Consider the following 27863-nt stretch of genomic DNA (forward strand, 5'->3'; position numbering starts at 1 on the left):
CTGTAGCTCAGTGGTTAGAGCACTCGCTTTGCAAGCGAGAGACCTGAGTTCAATTCCAGGCAGGTCAGGGCGAAACCTTGGGCAAGTTTCCTTACTCCACACAGAGCCTAATAATAATCCCTCCAAAACCAAAAACAATAATAAATTGGTCATTTTCAATCTACGACTGTTTGTGGGACATTGCTGTGCGCAATTGGCTGCCGCGTTCGCCCACAAATATATAGTCAATTCACTTTACAGTATATTCTGTGAAGCGCTTTGGGACGTCCTCCCGACATGAAAAGCGCTACATCAAATGCAAGGATTATTATTATTATTATGGAGTTAAAGGTAAAAATAAGCCAATTTCTGCAAATTAACAGCTCTCCCTTCAAGTCCAAATTTTGAAGACAATCAGCAAGAGATGCCACAGAATCAAACACTTGGCTTCCGTCTCACATACCTGGATAAGCATTTCCATCCATGTCCACTCCTCCTGAGATTGATTGGCCAAACATTCGCAACAATGGACTGATCATCTTCCCAGACAGCCTCTGGAAGAGTCAAGGTGCAAGAGAGATTAGACAAACAAAAAGATAAATCTTCATTCAGTCAGCAGAGTCCTCTGGATCAAAGATCTGTGGATAACAAATCTGTTGATATCATCCAACATATCCAATACCTGGAGTGGGTACAAGTTACAAGGCATGGACTCTATCTATGGTAGTAAGAGCATAATACATTTCTAGATAAGATATTGAATAGCTCAGTTATGAAACAGCTCAATTATTAAGTCCTTTCCTAATGTTGATTGTTCACAGTGCTGAACCTATAGCTCGGTATAGTAACGCATTGATATTGTCATGATGCCACTCTGGGCTTTAAATGGGCCACGTTGGATATTCCAAGCAACAATAAAACATACAGTAGGGTCTAATTTTCAGCATTTCCTAATAGGATATGTTTATTTAGCACATTTCTAAGGCATTCTTCAGCACATTGGATAATTATATAATGTATTTTGTATTAAGAAATATTGCATGTTAGACCCCAGGGACTATCTGAAACAAAAGCAGAAGTCGCTGGGAACGCTCAACAGGTCATCGACCCAAAACGTTGACCACTTTCCTTTCTCTATAGATGCTGCCTGACCTGCTGAGTGTTCCCAGCGACTTCTGTTTTTGTTTCAGATTTCCCGCATCTGCAGTATTTTTCACCCAGTGACTATCTGTTTGGCAATGAGTGCAATTCATCTCTCTTTGGGTTGGAAAAGTTTTCAAACCCAGAAACCAGCATCATCCCCATTGCTCCTTTGAGCATGGAAAAATAAAAAAATCCTTGCATTTGCGTTAGCACTAATCTGCGTATGAGTGCTGTGGCAGGGATCAATTTATTTCGCTGGTAAATAAGGCAGTGGAAACGCAATCCATTCATTTGAGGTTAAGATGGATGCCAATAAATTCTTTCACTTCCTAGCACCTCCCTATTTCTCCGACCTCCTCCTACCCGCCCTACCTCTGCAACTATTGGTAAGCAAGCTTTCTGATTCTACACTCCTAACCTATGGAACTCCCTCTGGAACTCCCTTTCTCGCGCTCAATCTATATCTGTCTTCAAGTCCTACCTTAAACCCTATGAATTTGTCACGCCTATGAGCACCTCTCTTCCCCCATCCCCTCTGCTCGGTGTCCTTCACTGCTACTGTAAAGCCCTCCGAGACTACATGACCAGCACTACATTACTGCAAATTGTTGTTGTTGACAGTGTGCTACTACAAAGGAGCATGTTTAATCGGTACAGGTTAATCAGTTCTTTATTCCTCCTCATTGAATTTAGAAGTAATATTTTTACACAACAGTTACTCAAATGTATGAATAGATTGGATGATCACAAATGTTTTTTGAAGCAAAGTCCATAACAAAAGTTGAAGAGGAATTGGGATAAACCTTTGAGGAAAAAGAAGGCAGTTTCTCCCAGTGACCTGGCCAGAGAAGATCAGGGATTAAATCTGGGACCTTTCCTGTGTGTTTGCCACACATCACAAGCTATATACTTACTGAATTGACAGGGGAGTCTGGCACTGATCCTGACCAGAAGGGATATGGCAATCTTGTTTACATGTTGCTGTGTGATGACAAATGGTAAAAGCAATAGTTTTGAGCAGTACTGTGCTGGAAAGCCCTGATTGATTCAGTCATTTAGAGCATAACAGCACCAGTAATTCAAACACAATAAACTACTTTGTTTCTCTCAATCCAGAAAGTGTCTGTGCTTTTGTTTTATATTCCTCAATAACAGCATTAGATAAACTCTGGATTCCTCCATACACACACACCAACAACTTGCACTTATATAGTGCCATCCACGCCGGGCAGTGTCTCAGAGCACTTAGCAATGGTGTAGCCCAAGGCCGAGCCAGTGGGAGGGGGAAGGTGACCGTAGGCGCAGTCGAAATGTAAGGTCTTCAGGCTCGACCTGAAGATGGGGAAGGAGGGGGCGAGGCAAAGAGGTTGAGGGAGGGAGTTCCAAAGTTTCGGGGCGTTAGTGGCTGAAGGCACGGCCGCCGATGGTGGAGCGGAGGATTCGGGAGATACGGAGTAGGCCGGAGCCAGTAGAGCAGAAGCAACAACAACAAGATTCCATTTATAAAGCGTCTTTCACGTCAGGAGGACGTCCCAAGGCGCTGCACAGTTGGGTCATGACCCGAGCAGGGGGGAAATGGTCAGGGTGAGGGGAGGGAAGGGAGGGAGCGAGGAGGGGGAAATGGTCAGGGTGAGGGGAGGGAAGGGAGGGAGCGAGGAGGGGGAAGAGAGTCGAGAGGGGAGCTGAAGGCTCGGTCAAAGAGAAAGGTTTTGAGACCGGCCTTGAAGGAGGAGAGGGAGGAAGCAAGGCGAAGGCACTGGGGGATAGAGTTCCAGAGCCTCGGGGCTGAGAGGCTGAAGGCCCGACCACCGATGGTAGGGCGATTGGGGCGGGGGACGTGGAGCAGACCGGAGCCGGAGGAACGGAGGGTACGGGCAGGTAGGTAGGGGGATAGTAGGTTGGAGAGGTAGGAGGGAGCAAGGCCGTGAATGGCCTTGTAGGTGAGGATGAGGATCTTGAAATCAATCCTCTGGGGGATGGGGAGCCAGTGGAGGCGAGCGAGGGTGGGAGTGATGTGGTCCCGAAGCCTGGTGCGGGACAGTACACGAGCTGCAGAGTTCTGAATGACCTGCAGCTTGTGGAGGGAGGTGGCGGGAAGGCCGGCGAGGAGAGAGTTCCCATAGTCCAGCCTTGAGGTGACAAAGGCGTGAACCAGGGTTTCAGCAGCGTGAGGGGTGAGGTAATGCCGTAGTCTGGCGATGTTCCGGAGGTGATGGAAGGCGGTGCCAGTTGTGGTGCGGATGTGAGGGAGAAAGGACAGCTCAGGGTCGAACAAAACGCCGAGGTTCCTGACTGGCTTTGAGAGGTGGAGAGTGCAGCCTTGGATGCTGATGGTGTCGGCGCCTGAGGTGCGGAGGCGCTGACGTGAGCCAATCAGGAGGGCCTCGGTTTTTCGCACGTTGAGCTGAAGAAAGTTGTCTCTCGTCCAGGACTCGATGTCGGACAGGCAGCTGTCAGGACATCGGTCGTGGAGTTGAGAGTAGAGGAGGAAAGGTAGAGTTGGGTGTCATCCGCATACATGTGGAAGTTAACTCCATGTCTGCGGATGATGTCACCACAGGGGGAGCATATAGAGGGTGAAGAGGAGGGGACCGAGGACAGAGCCCTGAGGGACACCACATGAGACAGTACGGGGGGTGGAGGAGAAGCCATTCGTCGAGACAAAGTGAAGACGGTGAGAAAGGTACGACCTAAACCACTCAAGGACAGTGCCTTGAAGGTTGAGGTGGGAGGACAAGCGGTGGAGTAGGATAGCGTGGTCGACCGTATCGAATGCTGCCGATAGGTCGAGGAGGACGAGGAGGCAGAGGGAGCCCTGGTCACAGATGGTCAGGATATCATTGGTGACCTTGACCAGGGCAGTTTCTGTGCTATGGGCAGCACGGAAACCTGACTGAAGGGGTTCGAAAAGTGAATGGGTGGAAAGGAAAGAGCGCAGTTGGGAGGCGACAACTCTTTCCAGGACCTTGGAGAGAAAGGGGAGGTTGGAGATGGGCCGGTAGCTTGATAGCTGCGACGCATCAAGGGAGGGTTTTTTCAGGGTGGGCGTGATGGTGGCAGTTTTTAAGGGAATGGGGACAGAGCCAGAGGAGAGGGACAGGTTGATGATGTCGGTGATATGTGGGGCAAGAAAGTGGAGCTGGGAGATAAGGAGTGGAGTGGGGATGGGGTCAAGGGAGCAGGTGGTTGGTTTTAGGGATAGGATGAGTTTGTGACAGGGGGTGGGGAAACGGGTACAAAAGTGAGTAGGGGAGGATGGGTAGCAGTCGGAGTGTGGGAGTGAGGGGTGGGGGTTGGTGGATGTTGGAGGGGAAGTGACCGCGGAGCGAATTCCCTTCATTTTGGATTCAAGGAAATCCAGCATCTCCTCGCAGTGAAGGTTGGAGGAGGTGACCTGCGCGGGATGACGGGGGGGACGGAGGAGTCGGGTTGTGGTGGAAAACAGTAGCCTGGGGTTGTTCTTCGCCTCCAGGATTATCCTGGAGTAGAAGGACGACTTGGCCGAGGCTAGAGTGGAGCGGTAAATTTTGAGGAGGTCCAGCCAGATTTGTCGGAAGCAGCGGGTACTCCTGTGGGGAGAGAGGTTAGAGAGCTTGGGGGGTGCCAAGGAATGGAGGGATTTAAACACTAGCGTGAGGACCTTGAAGTCGATCCGCTCTGTGACGTGGAGTTTGGCAAGGATTGGAGTAATTAGAGTGCGGAGTTTGGTGCGGGTGAGAATGCGGGCAGCAGAGTTTTGAATGAGCTGGATTTTGAGGTGGGGAAACTGGCGAGGAGGGTATTAGAGTAGTCCAGCCGAGAGGTGACAAAGGCATGGACAAGGGTTTCAGCAGCTTTTGGGGTGAGGTATTGTCAGAGACAGGCAATGTGGCGGAGGTGGAAGAAAGCGGTGCTGGTCAAGGATCGGATTTGGGGGAGGAAGGATAACTGGGGATCGAACCTGACGCCTAAGTTGCGCACAGGTTCAGAGAGTTTTAAGGACAGGTCGGGTAGGTTGAGGAGGTCGGGACCGTGGGACAGAAGATGTTGGCGGGAACCAAAGAGTATGGCTTCCGTCTTGATGATGTTTAACTGCAGGAAATTTGCGCTCATCCAGCTCCTGATGTTCGACAAAGAAGCTGACGTTAAAACACACATCCTCATGAGTACCCGTTAATGAACACATAATAATAATGCTTGCATTTGATATAGCATCTTAGTACGCACCTTTGAGACGTCTCAAAGTGCTTTGCAGAATATACTGTAAAGTGACTGTGTACTTTGTGGGCGAACCCACCAGCCAATTGTGCACAGCAGCGTGCCACAAACAGTTGTGGATTGAGTGACCAAATTTTTATCTTTTTTGTGGAGGGATTATTACCCCCGGAAAAGAGATTCGCTGATTGACTAACAAGTGGGTTCCTACTCACTGCTAGGTAAACAGAGGTGTTTGTGTGCGTGGATTAAGGAAACTTGCCTAAGGATTTGCCCGGCTGGGAATCGAATAGGGGTCCTCTCCTTGCGAGGCAAGGGCTCTAACCATTATGCATTAGGACTCCAGGGCTGAGAGTGGTTTAGACACTAAAAGCATGGCTGCTGATGGCAACTGCGGAGCAGAGGAAAGGAGGGACGTGCTGGCTCACTCACTAAAGAAACAAACATTATATCAATGTTAAGCCTTTCAGAATCATATCAGTTTCTGGGTTCCATTTTCAACATAGACATGTGGCTTGGATTGCTGGCAAGTTATTGTGCATAAACAATATGCCAGAGGCTCAAAATCAGCAGCATCCTTTCCAAAGTGCTCAATGCAAGAAATTCTTCATGGGAGCCTGTGCAATGTAACTCCTCGTATGGGCAAGTGCAATGATAATGACCATGTATGCTAACATTGAGATATGGGTAAAAGTATAGTGATATTGTCCATGTGTCCTAACATTGAGATATCAGAAGTACCGTAATTTTGACAGTGAGCTAATATTGAGATATAAGTAAGAACATTAATGCTGACGATCTGTGTGCTAATATTGAGAATGTGGTTAAGTAAATTGATATTGACCATGTGTCCTAACATTGCAGTAGGAGCAGGATGTTGACTGTGTGTGCTAACATTGAGATGTGGACAAGTACATTGATTTTGAACATGTGTCTTAAAATTGAGATACTAGGAAGTACAATGATGTTGACCATGTGTCCAAACATTGTGTAATAATCCTTGCATTCGATATAATGCCTTATCAACTGCGTCAATAGAAAAGTGCAGCTGCAATTTCTCAGGGGAATCCGTGACAAACAACCCACTCCACCACACATACCCCTCCACAACACACAACACCCTCCACTACACACAACACCCTCCATTACACACACACCACTCTCCACTGCACACACACCACTCTACACTACACATTCCTTCCACTACACACCACCCTCCGCTATACACACCCCTCCACTACACACACCACCCTCTGCTACACAGACCACCCTTCGCTACACACACCACCCTCCGCTACACACACCACCCTCCGCTACACACACCACCCTCCGCTACACACACACCCCTTCACTACACACACACCCCTCCACTACATACCAGTAAAAACAGAGTGAGCTTTGGGCACCAGGCCTGTGCGCGTTGCTGCCAGCTGTGTATCTTTCTCTGTGAGTGAGTGTGTGTATCTCTCTCTCTCACTGAGTGTGTGTGTGTATCTTTCTCTCTCTGTGAGTGTGTGTATCGCTCTCTGTGTGAGTGAGTGTGTGTATCTCTCTCTCTCTGTGTGAGTGAGTGTGTGTATCTCTCTCTCTCTGTGTGAGTGAGTGTGTGTATCTCTGAGTGTGTGTGTATCTTTCTCTGTGAGTGTGTGTGTATCATTCTCTGTGAGTGTGTGTGTGTGTGTGTATCTTTCTCTCTCTGTGAGTGTGTGTATCTCTCTCTCTCTGAGTGTGTGTGTGGATCTTTCTGTGAGTGTGTGTGTATCTTTCTCTGTGAGTGTGTGTGTGTGTATCTCTCTCTTTGTGTAAGTGTGTGTGTCTCTCTGTCTGTGAGCGTTTGTATGTCTCTGTATGTGAGTATATGTGTTTATCTCTGTATCTGTGAGTGTGTGTGGGTCCCGAGAGGCAGGAGGTAGTGATCTCAGGACAGTGGCCTTCAAATGTAGTGTGGAATGGAAACGGACCATTCGGCCCTTTGGGCTTGTGCTAGGGCCCCCCCCAATATGTGATATTTCTTCATGTTTAGTCTTTATCAATAAAGTGAAAAAATGTAGGTTAGCAGTAAAATATACCTCTTAATAGTACCAATCAACCTCCCTGCAATTTTCCACAATTTTTTTCTAATACTCCCACAATTTGGGGCAACAATTTCCACAATAAACTATGATAAACCCAGCTTATCATGTCAACAAAACATCACAAAGCACTTCGCATAAAATTCTGTAAAGTGGTTTTGACTGTGTGTTTTGTGGACAAAATGTAGCAGCACACAGCAACGTCCCACAAGTAATCATGAAACAAATGACCAATTGTATTTGGGGATTGTTGGCCAGGACACCGGGAGAAACTCCTTTCTCTTTTAAAATAGCGCCACGGGATCTTTAACATCCACCTGAATAGGCAGGCGGGATATTAGTTTAACCTCTCATCCTAAGAACAGCACCTCCAATAATGGAACACACCCCAGCACTGCACTGAAGTGTCATCTTAGACTGTGTGATTCCAAGTCCTGACGTGGGACTTGAACTCACGACCTGCTGACTCAGAGGCGAGAGTGCTACCACTCACTATGGAGCTAGGCTCAACTCCACTGCCTCTCCAAAAATATACTGGTAACTTTTCACACTAGTGCACAACCATGAGACATTCCTTCCCTATTTGTGCATATCAAAATCTTTGCGATCCAAATAAATACTCATGGATTTGGCTGGCTTCTCCACAATCACTATTGAGCTGACCTAATCCTTTGCTTGTTAACTTTTTTTTATTATCTGTTTTTCCAGGTGGTCCAAGGTCTCTTTTAGCTTCTTTTTCTTGTTTCTGGCGCTCTACAAGTCAGTTCAGCCATTGCGATGGCACCTTCTTTTACTTGGTCCAGCTGGTCTTTGACTTCATGCTTTTTTACATTCTCATCTGCTGTATTAGGGATAATCCTAAAATGGTTTCTGCTTTCCACATTCACAAATGTGGTATGTCTTACTTTTCCTCCTGGCACTTAAGATTACTGTGTCGAGCATATTTATGTTTTGTCCATTAAATGTGGTTAATTTCTCACAGTGGGTGTTCAGTATGTTTCGCGGGTTTCTCTGAGTTGCTTGTATGTCACATTCGATATGAGATTGACCTGGGCTCCTGTGTCAAATTTACAGTTGAGATATTGTTTTCTATCAATCATCCACAGGGGCTCAGTTCAGACTGGGCTCTTATCTTTGACTCCAATGCACTTGCTTGTAGCTGTGTAAATCTACTGATGCTCCAATGTCGTCTGTTTATATGTCGCAGCCTGGGCTGGCTGAGCTGAAATCCTGCTCCTTGGTCACTAATTATACCTGGTTTCTGCTCCAAACTACCCCATTTGCCTCGCTTCTAGGTTTTGTCCTATGCTCTGTTGTAACTGGGGAATTTGTTTCCTCGGTTTCCTTCACCTCCTGATTGCTTACTCTTGCAATATGGTTGCATGTGTAACATTCTTTCCCTTCAGCTGGGCACCATGTTTTTCTGTGTGTAAAGCCACAGTTTATGCATTTGTCTGCTGGGTTTTTCTATATGCTCCTTTTATAGTCTATCTGCCTTGCCGGCTGATATCTTCTCTGTACCTGATCTATTTCCATTGTCTCCTCGTCTGTCACATAAAGTTCCTGGAGATTGTATCTCGAGAGTTCCTCTTCTTGCACTAATTCTATCACCTGATCCAGAGTTAAACTGACCTCTCTCAGCAATTTATTTGTTAACCTATTATCTCTGATACCCAGAATTAATCTGTCTCTGATCAAACTGATCTCGGAACTCATCATTACTCGCCTGTTTTGCTGATCTTTAGCAAAATGTTATCATGTTGCATGAACGTTTCTTTGCCTTCTGGCCTCAAATTTTAAATGTTCAACTATGACAATGGTTCTCCAACTACAATGATAACTTGCCATGATAATAGGTAGCGACTGACTCTGCTCTTCAGACAGTCTGGTAGCTGTCTTTAAGTATCCTCCAGTTTTCATAGGTGAAGTGTACCACATCAATGCTCATTATACCCCAATTGCTCTCAGTGCACCAAGCAACCAGGGAGGCTGATCTGCTTTCCTACCTCTACCCTCTCCGTCCTCCACCCCTCCTGATCCCAACCACCAACTCGGGTGCAGATCCCTGAATGTCCAGCGCCTTGGGACGTCCTCCTGACTTGAAAGGCACTACACAAGTGTAATTTGTTGTTGTTGTCATTGTTGTTATTGCTACTCTCTGTTCATATGGTATAAATCACCAAACTCATTTTTTGTTTTTTCAGTTCTACCCACACGTTGTAGTCTTCACTTTTCTTATAGTTCAAAACTTCTGACACCATGTGATACATGGAGTCAGAGGCAGGTGATCTTTCAAGGAAGTTGTAGTTTATTGAATTATGGAAAGTAGCACACAAGTCCATCAGTCTCCACCTCATCTATCACTGTTAGGCCTTTTATACTAAATGTTCCAGGATCTTTCTGGAATTCTGGCTACACCTGCTTTTATATATGTGTTTACAAAGAAAACAACAATGACCTGTAAATCAATCATTTTAGCTACGGACATTTAAAAATGGCCAACTTCCGGGTCATCAAGTCACTGTACAAATAGGAAGTGAGATTTTGGTGCCCAATGACTCAGATGTCAACCAATTTTTCTTTTTGCACAGGAACCAGTTGTCCCTACAAGTTAGTTGGATGCACATTTTGTCATAGCCACCATCATGCCTCGCAATAACACAGGTCGGGATTTTATGGTTCCCACACATTGCATTCTAACAAGGCTGCATTGTAGTCATCGAAATGTGCTATTTCACCAAATATAAGTTCCACCATTAATTCCCAAGTCTGCTTGAAGATAAACTTGGCTCATTATCATTCTTGTGATGCAAATTGTGGCCTACAAGGTGTTAATTACCACCAGTGTTAACATATTATTGGAAAAGGCCAATATCTGAATTCAGCCACTTGTGAGGCAGGGGAAGGAGAGGGGAGAAAGCAAGGTTATTTTGAGGACAAGTTAATAAATTAAGACAATGACTGGCCTCATTTTTAACCGTCATATATTACAATTTTTAGCTATCAATTCATGCAGTAAAGTTCATCTCAGACAGCAGCAAACCACACTCAACGGTCATGCGCCTTATCACAAGTGTTTATGTCACAGTCAACAGACAGTGTGCAATCTAAGGAGTCGATCTAGCATACAGTGTTAGACTGGCAATAGGAATTGTAATGAACGAATCCTACACATGCTCAGATGCATCTCACTGCCGAGCTCCTTTGGCCACAATGTGACTTCATGAAAGTCAGAAATTAGCTGAATGTCCGAGACGAGGTTATTTCTGTGCATCTGCAGGATTCAATCTTTATGGATGTTTATACCAATCATCATTGACTCCGATTCAACTCAATCATTTTTTTCTCTGTTAAAAAGACTCAAAATACACTTGTTATGAGATGCAAAAGTACGGTGCCATTAAACAGCATTTGGGTGCCCTCGCCCGATTCAATTAAACTAGTGAAAGAGTTACCATTGAATATGTGGAGACTATTCCGTCGGCATCACCATGGTAGATGTAAACAGCTCCGACGTAGTCATTCTCATTGGGTGCTCCAATTGCAACATCTGGAAAAAAAAAGCTCTACATCATTTAATAGCAAGGGGCAATTCTAAAAGACTTTAGAGTTCAATGCATGCAAACCATTCACACAAAATGCACTTGCACTCGGCGGTCTCTTACTTTATAACTCCAGGTTCTTAGTTTCTGATTTAGGTTAGCATTCACCAATTATCTCTGAAACATACTGTGAACGTTCCCACCACAGTTGCCTCACGCACCCGGTTTACAATTGGATTGAAATCAATTTGATCCTATTCAGGTTTATTATATGCTGAACGATGGGATGTGATACAGCAGCTCATTCATTCTGCAACACATAGAAGCATGTTCTCACTAAATCCTTACACAGAGAGTTCCCGATCTCAGGAGACCCCCAAGGAAAAGCACTGGGAAGTAAGGGAGAGTATGATTTAAAGACGCACTACTTCTTATAAAATTTTTGGAACAGTTCAGAGTTTACTTGTCAATAAACAACGAGTAATGTCGGGATTGTTCGAACTTCATTAAATCGAACAATTGGCCTGTGTGTGCAATCAGTCTGAGAAGTACTTTGAGACAATATCCTATAAATACAAACAAAACACAAAATACTGCAGATGCTGGAAACCTGAAACAAAAACAGATAGAGCTGGGAAAACTCAGCAGGTCAGGCAGCATCAGAGGAGAAAGGAAAGTGAGTCAAAGTTTTGGGTCCACAACCCTTCTGACGATTGGCTCAGGTCAGCAACTCCTCACCTCAGGTGCTGACAGCATCACCATCCACTGATGCACACTCCACCTTGCTAAGCCAGTCCAGAACCTTGAAATCTTGTTTGACTCTCAACTATCCTTTATACCCCACATCTGCTCCATGACCCACTCTGCCTTCCCCCAGCTCCGCAACGTCGCCTGGCTCCTCCACTGTCTCACACCACAGACCGCCGAAACCCTCGTACATGCCTTCATTACATCGAGGCTCGACTATGCAAACTCACTGCTTGTCTGTCTCCCCAACTTCTCCCTCCATAGGTTGCAGGTCATCCAGAACTCTGCAGCCCGTGTCCTCTCCCACACCAGGCTCTGCGACCCTTTCACCCCTATCCCCGCCCAACTCCACTGGCTTCCCATCACAGAAGATACAGTTCATGATCCTGGTCCTCACCTTCAAAGCCCTCCACGGCCTTGCTCCCTCCTACCTCTCTGACCTCCTAACCCCCTACCACCATTCGCTCCCTGCGCTCAGCGGGCTCTGGTCTGCTTCACGTCCCCCACCTTGCTCGCCCCACTATCAGCAGGAGGCCATCCGCCACTCTGCTCCAACCCTCTGGAACTCCATCCCACAGTCCCTCCATCTCACCCCCTCCCTCGCCACCTTCGAGACCCACCTCAAGACTCTCCTCTTAGACCGTGCTTTCGATTTCCCTGCTTCCCCCCCGACCCCCAGCTCGGGTCCGTAACTGTCTGTCCAGCACCTTGGCACGTCCTCCCGATATGAAAGGCACTATACAAATGTAATTTTGTTGTTGTATATAACAATCTGAATTTTCCAATTGGTATTACCGCTGATGTTTCATTACAAATTCAGATCTTTACTGCAAAGCAGGGAGGAGGTGAACAATAACTGTGTGTTCAAAACGGGAGGGAAACTTCATTTATTTATTTTTTTTTAAAACGTAGCAAAAATCGTGACTTGCAGTAGGCACAGAAACACTGACCTGGGAATCCGTCGTCGTCAATATCCCCCAGCGATGCGATGCTCTCTCCAAAGTGAGCATTGTACAGGCTATCACCCAGCAGAAGCTGCTTTTCCTCCAACACTGCCTGAAAGCAGGAAATAAGATGTGCTAAGAAGATGGTGAACTCTGATTCACACGTCTAGTGCTATGTGTTGCCCTGCTCATTTCAGGTTCTCTGCTAGCTGTTGCTCTGCTCATTTTGGTTTTGGGACCCGCTCTCTGCTCAGGAAGACTCCAGACTAATGTTCGCCATGAAAGTCACAACATTAACTGGTTGTATTGAAGAAGGCGGTTCCCATGACCAATGGATTTGAGCTAGTCAAGCTATGGTGCTGATATACTATGAAGAATTTCTTAAACTTTACTGCTCCTTTTGAGTAAACCGAATTTCACATTTGCTGTGGCCAACAAAAGGGTCATCTAATTGCAGCGATTCTCCACTGATGTACCAAGCTTACTTATATCAGCTACAGCTGACGATTCAGCTTCTATTTATTTGTGAGATTGGGAGAGAGGCCTACATTCAAGACAACAACAGCAACTTGCATTTATACAGCGCCCTTCATGCAAGGTTGCGTCCCAGAGCGCTGTAAGATTAATTTACACTCAAAACCATATTGATGGACCACAAAATCTACTAACTTTTATAATCATCATCTTGGGACGTTCTCCGATGTGAAAGGTGCTATACAAATGTAATTTGTTGTTGTTGTTTTATGCATTCTATGAATTTTATGATGAAGGCAACAGTCTTGCTGGAGCACAGGCTTCGCAGTTCTTGGCCAGGCAGCCATTGTCAATGTACAGCTTTGATAACCAATGCTGCCCAAATAAATCAACTTTACAGTATAACACAGTCAATCCTCATAGAATATTCTTGGAAAATAAGGGTAAAATTTATGGTATTACTTCATGTGTTCCTTAACTTAATTAACAGCAACAACAAACAACAAATTGCATTTATTTAGCACGTTCCACGTTGAGAGGACGTCAGTTAAGACACTAGAGAACAATTGAGGCTGTTCATGAGTATTTCTTTAACATTAACACAAAAGGAAACAGACACAAGTGATACAAAATCTGTCAAACAGCATCTTCCACTCACTGTAATTCAATATTGCAGACTCAAATATTTTCTAGGTCTAAAAAGGGAGTTAAAAAAACTTGACAGAATTAGGATTTCAGGGTGTTTCTTCAATTCTCGAAAATCACAGCAGTATAATGGTGTGGTCTGAAAGTTTCTATGTTTTATTTGCGCCTCTGATCACACAGAACTGCCATTTTTGTGCAGCTAAAAATAGGACACCTGCTTAACTCAACTCAGCAGGACTCGATGCTGCCTCTGAGTTGATAAGAAGTATGCGGGCCCATGACAATAATAACCCTTGTATTTGATATTGCACCTTATAACATCTTCAAGACATCTCAAATCGCTTCACAGAATATAGTGCAAAGTTAATAGACTAAAAGTTAATATATTTTGTGAGAGAAACACGGCAGCCAATTGCGCACAGCAGTGTCCCACAAACAGTCTTGGATTGAGTGACCAAATTATTAATTATTAACAAATTATTATTATTATTATTTTGAAGGGATTATTACCCCTGGAAAAGCGATCCACCAATACCCCAAGAGTGCAATGAGGCGTTGTTGAAAGTAGGGAGTGAAAAACCATGCACGCACAAGCTGACAGAAAAGCGGGTAGAAAGCACAGCCAGCGCTTCATTAGTTTGCAGACTCTTGCCCTTTGGCTACGCGTCATCCCCAATGCAGTCTGGCGTTTAGTAACGGGGGGCATCTTTGTAACAACGCAAGCATTTTTCACAGAGTGTAATATAGAGTGGGCAACCATTTCCTGATGTTTTAATTAATTAATGCAGCTTAATGCAACCAAGATGTCTTGTTACACAGGTTCCGTGTCACAGTGCAGCAGCACTAACGACGCACCTCTTCTACAACGCGAAGTCAGTTTACACAGGATGCCTGGTACAATATCTCATCGTATGCTTGACCTCTGAGACCTCAAAACACACGTGGTTTCAGCTTTAAAACAATCGGCTTAAAATTCTAAGGCTGTACAGCGTGTCAGAAATAATTCTGAAGTCTTAATTTAGAAGCAGTGACTGGCACGTGCAATCCCCAAATTAACAGTTTTGAAAAAAGGCTTCAGACCAAACCAATGTTAGGTTGATGTCCATTCCCTAAACTAACTGGCTGATAGTCAGATAGGGTTTGGGTCACATTCACTAACCAATAATTCTAACAATGAATGTATTTGCATGCACGCACACCCGCGCACACACACCCCACCACCACCACCCCCACCCCTCCCCACAAACTTTAAGCAAGTGACTGTTTTATGTCCTTACGACCGATGCCTTATAAACTTTATCCCTCATGGTAAAGTGGAAGACCAGCTTTAGGGCCTTGGGACGTCCTCCCGAAGTGAAAGGCAATATATAAATGCAATTTGTTGTTGCTGTTGTTGTAGTTACTGTTGATTTGAAAGATTTTACTTACATTACCCCTGTTGATGAACACAGTCACCTGGCCTTCATCTCTTATTTTCGTGAACATGGGGGCTCCAACCAGAAGATCAGTATAGCCATCGGAGTTCAAATCAACCGCACACAATGATGATCCAAAGTAAGAGCCCATCTGAAACGCAGCAGTAACACACAACATTTAGTACTAAATACACACAGAATTCACTATCAATTCCATGTATCAATCCACTCTTCCATATAAGACCAGACTTTACACATTTCAGCATAGTGTTCAGCTTCAAGAGATCCCACTTTTCATTATGGAAAGTTTTGGCTAAAATGATGCAGGCACAAACCATCATCCAATGGACAGCAACTGGTTTTAGATTTGTACCTTTTTATACCTGCCGTTGGGTTCAAGAACAACAAATTGCATTTATAGAGCATCTTTCATGTCAGGAGAATGTCCCAAGGCCCTGGACAGTGAAGGGTTTACACCTGAACTGGGGGTTGGAATCAGGAGGTGGTGGAGGGTGGAAGATAGTAGCTCAAGAAAGCAAAGCCAAGGCAGGTGAGGAAATAAAATTGAGAGATTACATGGAAAAGTAATGTTAGATCTGAGGTTCAGCAATCATCTGCATGTGATCCTCAGATGAAGAAACATAATTATCCTCATCTGACAACAACACATCGCATTTATATATGCCTTTCACTTCAGACATTATCAAAAAGGCTGATGGGATGTTGGCCTTTATCTCAAGAGGGCTGGAATATAAATGAGAGGAAATGATGCTTCAACTATATAGAGCCTTGGTCAGACCCCATCTGGAGTACAGCGTTCAGTTTTGATACCAGAGCTAAAAGGATTAAATTATGAGGACAGTTTGCATAATCTTGGTCTCTATTCCCTTGAGTTTAGAAGTTTAAGGGGTGATCTAATTAAGATTTTTAAAATAATAAAGGGATTTGATAGGGGAGATACAGAGAAACTATTTCCTCTGGTGGGGAATCCAGAACAAGGGGGCATAATCTTAAAATTAGAGCAAGGCCATTTGGGAGTGAAATCAGGAGACAGTTTTTCACCCAAAGGGTAGTAGAAATCGGGAACTCTTTTCCCCAAAGTGCTGTGGATCCATTTAAATTTTCAAGACTGAGGTGGATAGATATTTGTGAAGTCAGGGTATCAAGGGATATGGGGCAAGGGCGGGTAATTGGAGCTGAGATACAGATCAGTCATGATCTTATAGAATGGCGGAAGCAGGCTTAAGGGGCTGAATAGCCTACTCCTGTTTCTATCTGCCCTGTAACCCCCTGCTTTACAACTTTGAGACGTCTCGAAGACGTGATCAGACACAATATCAAATGCAAGGATTATTATTATTATTATGGGTCTTCACAGAGACCTTGTGCTAGGACAATGGTGGAACCCTAGGAACCCTTCTGTCTTTACTTGAGAAAAAAGATTGATGCATTGTTGCAAGAGCTAAAACTGGAATATTTAACTTAATACACACCTATGGGATAAATCGCTGCAATCTTCTCAATCGATATCAGTCACGATCCACCTATAGAACACAGAGCCCTCCCTCAATATTGTTCAGTGTTCGCACCCAGGAATATATGGAGTCCTGTAGCTCAATGGTTAGAGCACTCGCCTCACAAGCGAGAGGACCTGGGTTCAATTTCCAGGAGAGTGAAAGGTTGGGCAAGTTTCCTTACTCCGCACACCTCTGTTTATCTAGCAGTAATTAGGAACCCAGATGTTACTCAATTGGTGGATCGCTTTTCCGAATTTAATAATTCCTTCAGAAAAAATAAATTGGTCACTTCAAACCACGACTGTTTGTGGGATCCTGCCGGGTGCAATTGGCTTCCACATGTTGCCCACAAAAATACAGTCAATTCACTTATAGTATAGTCTGTGAAGCGCTTTGAGGAGTCGTGATATATGATAAGGTGCTAAATGCAAGGATTATTATTATTATATGACATATGGTGAACGGATAACATAATTAAGGCAACATAGACAGTATATAACACCATCAAAGACCTGGAAGAATATTGTACCACCAGGTCTCTTGATCTGTAACAAATTGCCGAGGAACATGCAAAAAGCTTGCAGATTCTAGACTACAATTCGTCTTGTCAAACTGACCTTTTTCCCTGGAATGATGCGAATCGCCGTTAATTTGTCTTGGTCGATCTTAAATATATAAACCTGGAAAAGTACAAAACAGAAGGTGTTAGTTCACAATGAAATCATGATACTCTTGGTTTGATTTCACCACAAGGTGAATTAAGGTCTACAGAATTTAGTGAACTTGTACACACTGTGCATGTACATAGGTGGAACTCTCAGTTTGGTTTGGATACTCTTAAGCACAATGTTGGGTTTCCGCATGTCTCAGACACTTGGTTGACCAAAAAAGAGTGCATGAGAAACCAAGGCTCAGTGCAACTTATTTTGTGGCCCAAAAATGATAATAATAATCCTTGCATTTAATATGCTGATAATGGAATCAATAATGCCGGAGTCACAACCTGGATTTGCAAAACACTGGTCCTACAGGAAATAACTAATAAAATAGCACAGAATTTACTGTAGTGTAAAGATTATACTTTATAGACAAATGCAGCAGCTAATTTGTGTACAATAGTGTCCCAGAAACAAAAATGAATGATCAATATTATCTTGGGAATTGCTGGCCAGAATACTGGGAGAAATTCTGTTCCCAATTGCAATTCCTAACAACAGCAGCAACAAAATTACATTTATAGAGCGCCTTTTATGTCAGGAGGACCTCCCAAAGCGCTGAACAGTCAGATGTCGGGGCCCGAGCAAAGGGGATGGGTGGTGTAGGGGTGAGGGAAGGCAGAGAGGTGGGAGGGAGACCAAAGGCACGGTCGAAGAGAAGGGTCTTGAGACCGGCCGTGAAGGATGCAAGGGAGGAAGCGAGGTGAAGGGACCGTGGGATGGAGTTCCAGAGCGTGGGGGCAGAGAGGCTGAAAGCCCGGCCACCAATGGTAGGGCTGGTCGGGCGGGAGACATGGAGCAGCCCGAGCCCGCTGAACGGAGGGAGCAGGCAGGTTGGTAGGGAGTCAGCAGGTCAGAGAGGTAGGAGGGGGCAAAGCCTTAAAGGTGATGACGAGGATCTTGAACTCGATCCTCTGAGGGATGGGGAGCCAGTGGAGTCGGGCGAGGGTGGGAGTGATGGGGTCACGGAGCCTGGTAAGTGAGAGTACACAAGCTGCAGAGCTTTGGATGATCTGCAGCTTGTGAAGGGAAGAGTTGGGAAGGCCGATGAGGAGGGAGTTCCCGTAATTAAGCCTTGAGGTGACAAGTGAAGCAAGTGAATCCAGTATCTAAGGCATAAGGAAGGTCCCAGGGTAGGTGTTCAGTCTGTGCGTAGTTAACTGATCTCGGCCTGAGCAATATATGGTGCACTGAAACTAGCCACAGTGGCCCAGGTGATGAAGGGCAAAGTTAGCCAGTGTTTCTGCTCCAAGCACTTTGCAGAGGTTGTGAGTGTGGAGGTGTGAGTGTCAGTTGAGGGCTGAATTGGGTTTGGTTGCAATGTTCCCCACTATTCATTTGACTCAGCGCCAATGACCAGTACATGAATAATGTACTGGAGGGAGACAGCCAACGTAGGAACTGTATCCCCAGAGAAGGGAAAATAACTGTCAAATGCTTCATGAGAGAAGGGTGAGGGGTGAAGAAAGAAGAAAAACTCTGAAAATCTATTGAAATTTGTAACAGGTTATCTTTAATGAGATTGTATTATAAGTAGTTTGGCATTTTGGCTGTTTTAATAAAAATAATAATCCTTAAATTTGGTGCAGCGCCTTTCCCATTGGGAAGACATCTCAAAGCACTTCACAGGATTACTGTAAAGTGGAGTGATTGTGTATTGTGTGGGCATACACAGCAGACAATTTTACACACAGCAATTCCTTCTCTTTTGCCACTAGAAGACGTCAGCAGGCTTTAATACCCTGCGATATAAAGCACAGGTACAGTTGTACAATGTATTGCACAGATCAATCAATATTAAAAGGATAATGCTTGACCCTCAGAATATACCTGAGCACAGTAACCCCTTTAAGTGCTACTTGACCATTGCTGCTCCCAAAGAGAATCTGAAAAGTAAACAATATTTGCAGGAAATCCATGTCTCAGGGGACTTTTGACTGAGGTATTTAGTGAACCCTGCCCTTTAACAAGATCTCCAAGATCTAGCATTAGAAAAAGTAAAGATGACACTGCTGAATAGCATGCCAGATAATAGGAATATGTTAACTAGGGGTAAGAAGCTTGGTAAAGTAGATAAGGAATCAGAGAGTAGAGGAAATGGTAGGAAATTATAAATGTTATATCTAAATGCGCGAAGCATTCGGAATAAAACTGATGAATTAAAAGCACAGGTAGACACATGGGTATGATCTAGTAGCCATCACTGAAACATGGTTACAAGGAGATCTAGGGTGGGAGTTAAATATTCCAGGGTTCTCAATTTACAGGAAAGATCGGCACAGTGGGAAGAGAGGTGGGGGAGTAGCCCTGTTAATTAGGGATGATACAAAAGCAGTGGAGAGGAAGGATCTGAAATCTGATGACCAGGAGGTCGAGACAACATGGGTGGAAATAAAAAATAATAAAGGGCAGAAAATATTAATGGGAGTGGTTTATAGACCCCCAAACAGCGATCACAATATAGCACAGGGTATCAATCAAGAAATCAGTGGAGCATGTAGGAAAGGTAAAGCGATAATAGTGGGTGATTTCAATCTCCACATAGATTGGGAAAACCAAATCGGCAAAAGTAGGTCAGAAGAAGAGTTCATTGAGTGTATGAGAGATAACTTTCTAGAGCAGCATGCCGAGGAACCAACTAGGGGACAGGCCATCCTAGACCTTGCTTTGTGTAATGAAACAGGGCTAGTTGGCAGTGTAGGTATTAAGAATCCTCTCGGGCAGAGTGATCACAATATGATTGAATTCTGCATTAAGTTAGAGAGGGATATAGTTAAATCCGAGGCAAGTATTCTGAACTTAAATAGGGCTAATTTTGTAGGTATGAGGAAAGATTTAGGTAAAATAGACTGGAGAATAAGATTAAGAGGTAAAAATGTAGACCAACAGTGGCAAATATTTAAGGATGTAGTGCAAAATTCTCAGCGGTCGCATATTCCCTTGCGGAATAAGAGTACCACAGGGAAAGCAATTCATCCGTGGCTAACTAGAGCAGTTAGGGAAAGCATCAAATTAAAAGAAAAAGCTTATAAAACTGCCAAGAAAAGCAGCAAATCTGAAGATTGGGAGAGTTTTAGAAACCAGCAAAAAAAACTAAAAAACTCATTAAGAGCAAGAAAAAGGAGTATGAGGGCAAGCTAGCTAGGAACATTAAGTCTGATTGTAAAAGTTTTCACAAATATATTAAAAGGAATAAGTGTAGGTCCACTTCAATCAGAGACAGGAGAAGTTGTAATGGGGGGTAAGGACATGGCAGAGTCCCTAAATGGGTAATTTGCATCTGTCGTCACCCTAGAAGACACAAGTCTGCCAACAATAGAGATGCACCAAAGAGGTAAGGACAGGGAGCAACTTAGGGAAATTTTCATTAGTAGAGAGTTGGTGCTAGGGAAACTGTTAGCACTAAAAAGTGACAAATCCCCTGGTCCGGATGGCTTGCATCCCAGGGTTTTAAAAGAGGTAGCTTATGAGATAGTGGAGGCCTTATGTCTGATTTTCCAAAATTCCTTGGATTCTGGAACAGTCCCCATGGATTGGAAGATCGCAAATGTCACACCACTATTTAAAAAAGGTGGAAAGGAAAAGATGGGGAACTATAGGCCAGTTAGTCTCACATCAGTGATAGAAAAAATTTTAGAATTATTGATTAAGGATGTGGTAGTGCGGTATTTAGGGGAGCACAATATAATTAGGCCAAGTCAACACGGCTTTACAAAAGGGAAGTCATGTTTGACAAATCTCATAGAGTTTTTTGAGGATATTTCGAGTAAACTAGATAAGGGTGAATCAGTGGATGTGGTCTATTTGGACTTCCAGAAGGCATTCGATAAGGTGCCGCATAAAAGGTTAGTCCAAAAGATAAGGGCCCATGGAATTGGGGGAGCATATTAACGTGGATTGGGGAATGGTTAATGGGTAGGAAACAAAGAGTAGGGATAAACAGGTCCTTTTCAGATTGGCGGGATGTGACTAGTGGAGTGCCACAAGGATCAGTCCTTGGGCCTCAGCTATTTACCATCTACATCAACGATCTAGATGAGGACATCAAAGTTAATATATCTAAATTCACGGATGACACAAAACTAGGAGGAAGTGTCAACACAGAGGACGACATTAAAAATGCAGCGAGACATAGATAGGTTACAACCTTAAAATCAGAGGCCAGCCCTTTCGCACTGAGTTGAGGAAGAACTTCTTCACTCAAAGGGTGGTGAATGTATGGAACTCACTACCTCGAAGGGCTGTTGATGCTCAGTCCTTGAACATATTCAAGACTGAGATAGATAGATTTCTTATTGTAAAAGGGATTAAGGGATATGGGGATAAGGCAGGGTCAGGTTATTAGCTGGAATTAGATTAGAAGATCAGCCATGATTGAGTGGCGGGGCAGGCTCGAAGGGCCGAATGGCCTACTCCTGCTCCTACATGTTATGTTATTCAATTGTCAATTGGCATAAGAGGCATCATCAGCCTGTGAGATTATATCAGCATCTTCCAAGACCACAAGACCATGAAGAGTCTAAACCAGGGAGGAAAGAAGCACTGAATACTTAGTGCTTTTTTACTGTCTAGATGTATTTATTGGTTCTAGTAATGAACTCAGTACCCAAGTAAAGACTGAAAATAAACTGTTTATTTGCCCTGGATACCAGTTATATTACAGAAGCTCAGTGCCACAAGTTTGACAGTGAATGACTAAACCAATTAGTTATTGGAGGACGGTCTTTATGAAAAATGTTTGTCATTCTTTTTTCTGGGGGTGGGGCAGGTCACGGAAGAGGAGAGCCAGAAGAGTGGTGCGTCACTTTTGTCAAGACGCCACGACAAATAGTGTAATTTATGGCATCTTATCAAGTGTGCAGAAATCAGAAAGGAAAAGGTTTGCCAAATCCTTTTTCAAGCAGCAGCTTACCATTGAGCAGACCTGCTCTAACCAGCTAGCTTGAAATGTTAGGAAGCTAAGAGGTGCAGATCATTCTAACAGTAAAACTGTCTGCTCAATAAACTCAGAGCATTGTACAGTGTTGGATTAAATGATAATTAATGTTTTATATGACTTTAAAATTATCAACATTTGCCTATTCTGACGAAAAACATCACTGTGTCCAATACTTTTCTTTCGTCTGTGGCTACTGTAGCGAACATGTCATTGATTGCAAGCTGACAGTAAACAGCACACAGAAGGACAAAAGAGCAGCAGGTCTGTGAACCATCAACAGAGAGAGACACTGTCATGACATAGCAAGCTGCTCAGGGAGCTGTCAGTCCATGTATGCCACGTGGGATCGAAGGGTACAGCATTCCTCTTCAGCCTTTAATTGATCCAGCTTTGAGACATGGCTATTCACATTACATAGTTTTGTGAGTGAGTCCCACTTTACAAACCACTCTGCCCTTTATATGATACTGTGATTTCACTCCCTCTTATATACTCGTCAATGCCACACACCCGAACCTCAACTGAGAAAGTGAACAGAAGGGTTATCCTGAGTTGTCAGTTTACAACACTCTATAGCAGTCTATCACTGGAGAATGCTCACCTCTAATCGCAGTGAGTTAATATTAACACTGAGTATTGACACTAGCACCTCAATTTTAATGCACTGGTGATATAATGTAATAACAGTCCTTACATTTGATAGTGTCTTATCATGTCATTGAGATGCTCAAAGTGCTTCACCGTAATTTGATTATGTATTTTGTGAGGGTCTGACACATGCTGGGGATACAAGTTTATTTTATATATTTTATTTATCATCTTAAACGTACCTTGGTGAGGTCCTTTCTGAGATGTTGCTTTTCAAGGCTGAGACCCCTAACTTATCTAGTTGCCTCCTGACCATATCCTCAGTGAAAAATGCTATAAAACATCTTTAATGCGGTGGAATGTTTTGAACTGCTTTACATGGATAGTGTGAGACTTTTGAGCAGAGTGTATGGTGACTGAAGGCACAGTCAAAGGAGTAGATTTTCAGAATAATAATCCTTGTATTTGATATAGCGCTTTTCACGTCTTCTAGACGTCTCAAAGTGCATCACAGAATATGCTGTAAAGTGAATTGACTGTATATTTGTGGGTGAAACGCAGCAGCCAATTGCACACAGCAGTGTCCCACCAACAGTCGTGGATTGAAAATGATCAATTTATTTTTGGTTTTTGGAGGGATTATTATTAGGTGTGTGGAGTAAGAAAACTTGCCCAAGGTTTCGCCCTACCTGGAATTGAACCCAGGGGTCTCGCTTGCAAAGTGCTCTAACCACTGAGCTTCAGGACTCCACAGAAGGATTTTGAAGACAGGGAGAGGATACAATTGTTAAGAGTTGTTTCTTATAGCTAACATGAGCGATCAGCCTTATTGCGATCATCTGCCTCATTCTGTTTTTACAATGATAAAGTACAGAATACAAACTTTGTTAGTATAAGTGACCAATTTGTGCTCGACCCCTACGGAAGACAGTTGAAGCCGAATGAAAACATCATGGGCTAGTTCTGAGTTTCAGGTTAACATACAAGCCTTTGAATCTAACCTGAAAAATCTATGTAGTTATTATCAAGTTCTAGATATAGAGTGATCTGCAGATTGTATCCAGCATTGAAATATAACTGGACAAGGTTTAAGAGTATCCAAACCAGTTTGAGAGTTTCTTTTAGCATAGTTTGGATGCTTGGGAAAGTAAACGCCAGGCTCCAGCCACCAATTGCACTGTGAGCGAACCGCGTTATAATGAAGCACGTTATAATAGGGTTCCTCTGTACCTATTCACTGGACACAACTAGAAAGCATTGTAATGTACGTTTTTTGTCTAGAATTGGATCCAGATGTAGGAACGCCACTAACCCACAAATATCTCAACAGCATACAAACAGACCCTGACAAAAAAAGCCCCTTTGATGACATGACTCCTCTGCTGGTTAGTGAATGTGGAATCTCAGACATACCCGAGTGCAGTGTGAACAACAGTGGTGACACTGGACCAGCTACACCAGAATAGGCCCATACCTTTCCAGAATCCGCATCACGTGGTGCTCCTCCTACAATCTCCAGGGAGCTGGGGTGTGTGAAATGGCCTGTGGCCACTGCAAATCCTAAATGGAAAAGGAAGAGCATTAGGGAGCATGTGGCCCAGCTGGTTTAAATTATCATCAAGGCCCAGTTACCCTGACTGGGGAGAGGGGAAGGTGGCCACTTTAGTAACATAATAATCCTTGCATTTGATACAGCACCTTATCTCATCTTCGAGACATCTCAAAGCGCTTCACAGAATATCCTGTAAAGTGAATTAACTATATTTTGGGGGGAAATGCAGCAGCACAAACTTTGTTAGTATAAGTGTCTGCCAAACAGTCGTGGATTGAGTGACCAAATTATTATTATTTTTCATTTATTTTTGAAGGGTTTATTATCCGCGGAAAAGTGATCCGCCAATCAAGTAACAACCGGGTTCCCACTTACTGATAGATAAACCAAGGAGTGTAGAGGAAGGAACTTGTCTCAGGTTTCGACTTGCCCAGGAATCGAACCCAGGTCTCTCACTTGTGAAACCTCACCTTCCCCTCTCCCCAACTCAGGGTAACTAAAGCGGCTGAGACAATCTCAATCCTTTAGCTGTTACCAAAATGTGACTGTGCTTGTCCACAGGCCCTGTTTGTTTATCCAATGAATGGGAGGGGGGGGCTATACTTGGAAACAGGGAGTTATTACATCAATTGCAACTTCCATATAATAATAATAATCCTTGTATTTGATATAGTGCTTTTTTTTTAATGTCTTCTAGGCGTCTCAAAGTGCTTCACAGAATATACTGTAAAATGAATTGACTGTATATTTGTGGGTGAAACACGGCAGCCAATTGCGCACAGCAGTGTCCCACAAACAGTCGTGGATTGAAGTGACCAAATTATTATTTTTCTTGAGGGATTATCATCAGGCGTATGGAGTAAGGAAACTTGCACAAGGTTTCACCCTGCCGGGAATCGAATCCAGGTCTCTCGCTTGCGAGGTGAGTGCTCTAGCCACTGAGCTACAAGACTCCATATTTCGCTAATAAATGTAAATGTGACTGAATTCTGGCAAACACCAACAAATGCCTGAGGGTAAAATTCCAACCATGTCTACTACAGCCTGGCTCAGTTGGTAACACTCTTGCCTCTGAGTCAGATGGTTGTGTGTTCAAGCCCCACATCGGGATGTTGAACTCATGTAGTCTAAACTGACACTCCATTGCAGTAATGTTAAACTGAGGTCCCATCTCCCTGTTCAGGTGGATATTAAAGATCCCATGGTACTACTTGAAAAGAGAAGGGAGTTTTTCCTGGTGTCCTGGCCAGCTCTAATCCTAACCTCAAATAGAATTTGGTCATTCATTTCATGGCTGCTTATGGGAAATTGTTGTGCACAAATGGGCTGCTGCAGTTGCCTACCAAACCACTGCGCTTCACAGTATATCCTGTGAAGCGCTTTCAGACAACAACAACAACTTGGATTTATATAGCGCCCTCCTTCTGGACGGCGTCTCAGAGTGCTTTGCCATCCTCACTATGTGAAAAGCACTATGTCAAATGCAACAATTAGTATTTATTATCCTGTGATTGTTTTTCAAGCCATTTCCACCCAACTCACACTTACCTAGATAGCGGTAGCGAGTGGAACCTGCGGTCGAATCCTTAAAGTTGTAATACTTCTTGTCTTTCAGGTTGTAGACCTTGACTGTGCCAGTCCAGTAATAGGACCCAGGTGCCCCCATCACTACCAGATCCTGCAATGTAAGACACGTGTGAAGTCTCCAGGATTTTCACACAGAGAATGCAACTTTCGGGCCGTCAACATTGTCTAATTTACAGTATTTCTTAACAGGATTCCTTAATAATCCGTCAACTCGGGGTCAGAGAGTAGATCAGGCGGGGGTGGGGGTGTTTGGAGTTCAGGCTCGGCTCCTAGGGGTCAGGGACCTCTACATGGAAGAACTGTCGACAGTATTGCACAACTCAGTATTGAGGAACCCAGTCAAGTCGTACCACAAACTAGAACAACAATGTTTCTCTCCTTTTTTTGTCCACTGATCGGTGAGGTCCAGAAAATCTTATAGCAGGTCACAAATGGAAGGGGTGAATTCATAGCGTTTCACCACCCAATAGATTTGATGATTATTAGATCACTTGGTCAGTATCCTTTTCTACTGTACTGTAATACATCAGGCCTTCACCAGGCTCAGCGCCCTGCATTTTCATGGTGGTGCCATAGCGTTGCAAAAACGGTGCAGGTAGACAGGTTGTGTGTGTGTGTGTGGAGAGGGTGGAGGGGAGGGGGCGCGAGAAGGGGGACGTAATTGAGCTAGTGGCAAGGTTTGAATGACCTGTGGTGTTTCATGTGGTGCTCTATGTATTATCTCATTGAATGCGCTATGAAACGTCACTAATTTCAACCATAATGTTAAAAATACCAAAAGGCATAGAATGAACGACATAACAAAGAAAAAGGCCATTCAGCCCACGAAGACTGTGGTGGCTCTTTGAAAGAACAAACATTCAGTCCCATTCACCTGTCTATCCTCCATAATATTACAAATTCACCCCTATTTGTTCACAGGTCGAGCTCCAATGTTTTACTATTAAAACAAAGATTCACCAGCCAACCATCCAGCCAGCACAGACCCCTTGCCTTGCTCACACTCTGTGATCGTGGTGATGTTCTATACCAGGAAAGGCCAACTTGCAGCCATCCCTGCCCTCTACTACGGGCTTCAGCCATTCACCTAGTTTACTGAATGAACAATTCACATATATACAGTGCCTTTCATTTTAGGACATCTTCATATAGTTAACTGGGAGCCTGAGCATGACGAAGGGTAGGAAAAAGAAAACCGAGGAGAGGGTGAGGGGAAAAAAAAGCAATCCTCACACTATCTTCAAATCACATGTCAACAAGTAGCAGCGTCAGTCAGTGGTTTACGACTGGCATTTCATTATGAAGGGTGGCGGTGGTTCTGCCCCTCTATTCTGGCTGCTTTTGCTGCAGGTGAACAGTATTGTAGCCAAGCTTTCCGGCAGGGCTGAGAAGAGGAAGCAGATGTCCAATTGTTCAGGGCGGGCAGGTGACGAAAGTGGTTCACTGCTCCCGTCAATGACATGCTCCAGCTGTTTCCTGCCTCTAACCTTACCCACCCAATGACAGCAAGCTCAAATTCCCACCACTTTTAATTTAATATTAAGAAAAGATAACCCACAACAGCTTTTATTTCAACAAACGCAAAATTATTAACACAACCTGTGATGGAGGAAGCCAAAGCTGCGTGGAAACGAACATATCATTCTGAAACCGTTAAGTTACAAAATATTTTACAAACATTTGCCTTGCACTATTTTTGGCCTCTGCAGCATTCTGTAGTAAAGCAGCCTGAGCAGATGGTCTATTCATCACTTCCCAACACTTCCCAAAACCTCTGGGCCTTGAACGAAATTATAGTTTCAGATATAT

At 44.0% G+C, this 27863-nt stretch overlaps 1 protein-coding gene across 1 annotated transcript in view; it reads right to left on the minus strand.

Moving 5' to 3' along the window:
* The window catches only part of itga9 (integrin, alpha 9), a 204051-nt gene that overhangs the window by 147281 nt on the left and 28907 nt on the right, over positions 1–27863 (minus strand). The window contains exons 6-12 of the mRNA XM_007904045.2: positions 26016–26145; positions 24390–24475; positions 17290–17352; positions 15169–15306; positions 12628–12733; positions 10844–10938; positions 443–533 (exon numbers count right to left, since the gene is read on the minus strand). Of these exons, the coding sequence (XP_007902236.1) occupies positions 443–533; positions 10844–10938; positions 12628–12733; positions 15169–15306; positions 17290–17352; positions 24390–24475; positions 26016–26145 (709 nt within the window). The remainder of the gene's footprint in view (positions 1–442; positions 534–10843; positions 10939–12627; positions 12734–15168; positions 15307–17289; positions 17353–24389; positions 24476–26015; positions 26146–27863) is intronic.

The sequence above is a fragment of the Callorhinchus milii genome, unplaced genomic scaffold (assembly GCF_018977255.1).
Source record: "Callorhinchus milii isolate IMCB2004 unplaced genomic scaffold, IMCB_Cmil_1.0 Scaffold2, whole genome shotgun sequence".
NCBI lineage: Eukaryota > Metazoa > Chordata > Chondrichthyes > Chimaeriformes > Callorhinchidae > Callorhinchus > Callorhinchus milii.